At 55.3% G+C, this 5244-nt stretch overlaps 1 protein-coding gene across 1 annotated transcript in view; it reads right to left on the reverse strand.

The window, feature by feature from the left end:
• Nucleotides 1–5244, reverse strand: part of MONBRDRAFT_12954 (uncharacterized protein) — a gene marked incomplete at both ends in the record, with an annotated part of 14064 nt that overhangs the window by 5914 nt on the left and 2906 nt on the right. Inside the window, 5 exons of the mRNA XM_001750841.1 lie at nucleotides 1739–1781; nucleotides 1872–2017; nucleotides 2097–2468; nucleotides 2579–2749; nucleotides 2832–5144. Of these exons, the coding sequence (XP_001750893.1) occupies nucleotides 1739–1781; nucleotides 1872–2017; nucleotides 2097–2468; nucleotides 2579–2749; nucleotides 2832–5144 (3045 nt within the window). The remainder of the gene's footprint in view (nucleotides 1–1738; nucleotides 1782–1871; nucleotides 2018–2096; nucleotides 2469–2578; nucleotides 2750–2831; nucleotides 5145–5244) is intronic.

Below are 5244 nucleotides of genomic sequence, written 5' to 3' on the forward strand. Positions count from 1 at the left end.
TCACAAGTGCAAAGGAATTTGATTTTTTGGGTCCGATCCTGGCACGACCCAGAAGAGAGCCCCCCTTGACGAGCATCAGTCTTTACGAGGCAAGCTGCATAAATGCAGGCGAGATTGAGGACATCTTCAAGACATGTCCTGTATCATTCCAGCAGTACAAGACAGCAGTGTGGTGGTGATTTGTTGGCACGTCCCGCTGCTTTTCGCCAGGCCCCCTGTTGTGAAGCCTCCAATCGCTAAATTTGTTGTTTCGCGACTTGATCATGACTGTTTCCGTCCCGACAATTGTCAAAGCAAAGTATATCCAACAGATCATGCCGCTGCTGCGGTTCAGCCACCTAGCCACACAATAGATTCAAACCACGCGGCTTGTCAAAATAAAAAGAATATAATTGTAACTATATCAGCAAGCAACACCTCTGACACGAGCTCGGGTGCGTCGCACAAAACGTCAATGACTGGCCCGACAACTTGGGCGTTGCACACTCTGCCCGGCGCTGAAGAGAGTTGGGCGCTGCTTGAGATTTGTTGCAAGCAGGCCCATGATTCCTTGTACAAATCGCTCGTCGCCTCGCACACCTGCACACAAACACCACACGTCAACAACAACAACAACAATAACAACAACAGGATTTGCCTCGGGCTAGAGGTCAGTCACCGGGTTCCAACTGATGGAATATAGCAAACTTCCAATGCTTCTCGGGCTGCTGTCAACTCGGCCATACTGCGCTTTGCCATCTCGTCCAAACAAAACATGCCATTGATGCGAGTCTACTCGATGCATCAGTTGAGACGACACCTTGGTTTGCACACGGTCATTTGCTCGGCTGTGTCTCCAGCTTGCCGAGCTTGATTGTGGATTAGGCTGCCAAGAGCGCTGGTTGACTCGGCCAAGAGTCGATGAATCACAAAGGTCGACATCCAAAGGGTCGCGGCGTACCCCAAGCGTTGACCGACGTGCTCGTTTGTCAATGAAATGCAGCATAGTCGCCGGGCGTGTCCAGCTTGCCTCGCTTTTCCAGCCAGCTGCTCAGTCTGTGCTCTAGAAGCTTGCTCAGCAGCAAATACATGAAGATTAGCATACTGATCTTTCGATCCAAGTATGGAAAGGTATGCCGTTTATTCAGACAGCCAGCAGTCAGGCCCCACAGCATGTGAAAGGCCAGTTTTGGGTTTGCGAGGAAGCGGGTCGTGTTGAGGAGGCGTTTTGAAAAAAAGGTTTGAGAGACGTCCGTCGGGACAAAACAAGAAGTTTGGTGGTGTCTCGAGATCAATTGAACCAGCTGCGGTCGGCAAGCATTCACAGTGACCAGACCAGAACAGATGCTCCATTGGAATGGCTGTAGGGACGCTCAGGGAAAGTGCAACCCGTGCCAGCCAGAGGTGTCACAACAAACAGATAACAACGAACAACAGTGAATACAAGCTTATCAGACAAGGCTGGCTGCCAAGACATTGCAAGGTACACGAAGCACACGGGTCGACGCATGTGCCCCCTAGAGGGAGGGCACGCCTCAGTACGTCTCGGTGTGTATGTTAGTCAGGGGATGAAGTCGCACCAGCTCCATAGGGGTTCCTGTGGGAAGACCCCTCATCGATAACGCTGATTGTGTGCAAAAGCAGCTGGACAAAGGATTTGCCGCTCACAACAAACTAGCACCTAGTCCGGCTCATCCTATTTGGCCGTGTAGTATACAACTAGTTCGGGATAGATTTGGGCATTCTCAAACAAAATCACCTCATGGAATTCCCCAGAGGGTGTCGCGACAACCGAGTCATACCTGCAGAAAATTCAATGGCAAACGCAACAAGTCAGATCAGAAGGCGGGCAAAGGCAACATGCAACAGATGGTCGATTTTGCCCAACGCACCGCTCGTTGTTGGGCGCATTTGGCAGGAGCGGTGGCGCCAGCGCCCCAGAAGGAGGTGATGGGTGGACAAAGGCATGACCCAGCAGGGCTCGCGTGATGACGAGCATTCGTTCGCCGTTGGGTCCAGCACCGGCATACTGATGACTCTGAAATCATACAAGCACATTGCGTCAGCACCACAGCACTTGGGTAGACAGGTGAGATTGACAGCCAGCGCTGCCCTACCTTGCCGGGATGGTCCGCCAAGTAAACACCGAGACCAAATCGGTGGCCAGCGCTGCTGCCGGCAAAGCGATAGTCAAGGCCCAGGCGCACAATCTTGTCGCGTAGCATTGTGTCAGGGGCGATGCCGTGGAGCAACAGGCGCTCTTGACAGGATGTATCGCGAAGCAGAGCTGGAGAGCCCGAGGGCGCATCCGATGTGGCCGTTTGGAGCTGATCATAGTGCACTTGATTTTTGATACGATGCAACATCTCTCGTCGCTTGGCGCTGTAGCGCTCCCACAGCACGGGGTTGTGCACGCGCTCTACCCGTTGCACTGCAATATTCGCTGGTTCCCGCCCACCGGTGTTCAGCTGCTTCAGTAGCTCACCCACCTAGCCACCCAGAGATACAAATCAGACGACTTGTGGAAGAGCCAAAAAAAAAAAAAAAAAAAAAAAAAAAAAAAAAAAAAAAAAAAAAAAAGCAATCACAAGCGACGCACCTCTGACACGAGCTCGGGCGCGTCGCGCAAGACATCAATGGCTGGCCCAACTTGGGCGATGGCAAGCTGCTGCGAAATCTGCTTGGCGCTGAAAAGGCTTGGCCGTTGCTTCGGATCTGTTGCAAGCAAAGCCCGCGTTTCCTTGTACAAATCACTCGACGAATCGCACATCTGCATCAGAGAAACCAAAGTGAGTTTCCACACGAGAGGCGCGGTGCCCAGTTGTCGTTTCAGAGATTCACAATACGCTCACCTCAGCCGCCAAGTGCGGAAAACCGAAATCTGCGTTTCCTGCTACCGAATCCCATGTGCATTTGTCAACAAGCTGATCCGTGGGTAAACGGGCTGGTGGCACCGTTTGTGGATACATGTACGTGTTGTAGACAACGCAGCCAAAGGAAAAGGCATCCTGTGCCGGACGCGCACCTACACGACCCTGGCCGAAAAGCACCTCCGGTGCTACATAGCCTGCCGTGCCCGACGATGCAGTGGCCGTGCATGGTAGCATGGTGGCTTCAGCAGCGGCCTTGGCAATGTCGAAATCACCGAGCCGCACAACAGGTTGGTCCTCCTCGCCATCCAGCATGACGTTGCTCAGCTTGACATCCCGGTGCACCAGGCCCTTGCTATGCATAAACGCCAGGGCCGTGCGCAGCTGAGTCATCAGACTCGCCATCACGGTTGAGGTAGCCAGGTGGCGCGCCTTGCCGAGCCACTGCTGCAGATCCCCCTGTGTACACCACGGCTGCACCAAGTAGGCGCTGGGGTGGCCACTGTGCACGTCCACGAGCGCGCCAAGAACCGGAATGATGTGTGGGTGCTCAAGCTGGCGCATGGCGCGGAGCTCACGCAGAAATGTACGACACTGATCCTGCTTGTGTTGCCGAGCAAAAGCATACTCCTTGACAGCCAAATCTTGTTCAGGGCTCTCTGGAAGCGCGGCACGGGCCTTGTACACCATGTGGTTTTGGTTGTATTGAAGATCAAGCTGGCCCAAGCTGGATAGCGTCAAACCCTGGTCTACTTCGGTCATGGCCTCCAAGATGAGGCTGGCTGGAAGGTCGGGGCCAAGCACTGTGCGGAGCCGCGCTCCCAGCGTGCTTTGTTCAGGGTACAGAAAGACCAGCAGTGCTGGGAAGTGTTGGTGCAGCAGCTGGGCGAGCTCTGCGACGTGGTCCACGTGTGGCTGATCTGATAATTGTTGTCGCAAAATGGCGCGTCGCTTTTCTAGCTTTTTGAGTTCCTGCTCGAGACCAGACCGAACAGTTTCAGGCACCAGCTGCAATGCCGCGCTGATACCTTGAATCTCAGTCTCCACCTTGGTTAGTTCCTCGTTGGCAGCAACCGATTCATCATCGACGCCTTGGTTTAAGCTGTCCACGTGACTCATGCACGAGGTCAACACGGAGAGCGTCGTGGCCTGCCAGTCGATCATGTCTTGTAACTGCTGCAGCAGAGCTTGCGACTCGTGGTGCACAAACGCCAAGTACCAATCCCGATGCTCGTAGTCTGTAGGTGGTTGCCACTGAGCAATTTGCTCGAGACCATTCTGCTCGAGCAGGCTCAGCTTCTTGTGCGCTTGGCACAGCTGCTCCCAAGCCTCGGGCAATGTCTCGGCTGGCGGCGGTGCACTTGCATCCACGCATTGCGCGCACTGCCGTAGCGTCTCCACGCGATGAATTGTGTCGGTGGTTCCCGCTCTTGCCACGGCGCCCAGAGCATCGATCAAGGCCAGCACGAGGCGCTTGAGGTTGCTGTTGGCGCTGGTGAGCAGCTCCTGACGTTTGGGTTCCACGCCGCTCAGAACGATGACTTTGCTCAGGGCCGCCGCCAGGTCGGTGGGTGTCGTTTTGGGCGCGATCACTGGCGTGGTGGGTGGAGCTGGGCATGCTGCCAGCACGGTCTGAAGCTCGAGAAAAGCTGGCTGCAGCTCAAACCCAGCTGTGATATCATGCAGCTCTTGGAGCACTGATTCTAGGCTGTCAGTGTTGGGGTCCAATTGACCCAAGCGGCTGTTCAACGCTTTGGGCGCTGCCAGTGCCTGGTCGAGTGCGTTCAGAGCCTGGGTAATGGTCGCCTGGAAGGCAGGCCAGTCCATGGCAGGAAACTCTGGTGGGGCTTCATCGATGGTTTTGCGGATTGAAGCAACCGCCGTTGCAAGATTGGGGTTTTGCTTGGCGGCACCGCTGATAAAGGCATCGAGGTGGGGGAGGGGATGGGTGGTGGTGCGTGGGCAAGAGCGGCTTGAACCACTTGTCCACCGCCACCACAACAGAGGCCGTGGTCTAATGGAGGGTTGTGTGGTGCCATTGGTCGTGATTAGGTTGGATGAGGCCGTAGGAATTGGGGTAGTAAATGCATTGGGGAAAACAAGATGGGGGAGCAGGCTCACCTCGAGGGTGGGGGTGGTGGGCAGAGGCGGTAGCCAGGCGGAAGGCGGTGCCGGCGTGGGCGGAGCGAGTGGTGCGGGTGGTTGTGATAGGCGAGCCTCGTGAGCAGCAAACACGGGCTCCAGCTTGACGCCATGCCCTTGTCCACGTCCGACAACGAGGGGCGTTTGGCCTATCTGAGAACATGTGATTGGAGCGTGTGAGGTGGGCAGCAACGCGAGGGTTGAGTTGGGCGACGTGCATTTGCCTTGACATAACAAAGGCGAGGGACAATGC

The sequence above is a fragment of the Monosiga brevicollis genome, genomic scaffold (genome assembly GCF_000002865.3).
Source record: "Monosiga brevicollis MX1 MONBRscaffold_49 genomic scaffold, whole genome shotgun sequence".
Classification (NCBI taxonomy): Eukaryota; class Choanoflagellata; order Craspedida; family Salpingoecidae; genus Monosiga; species Monosiga brevicollis.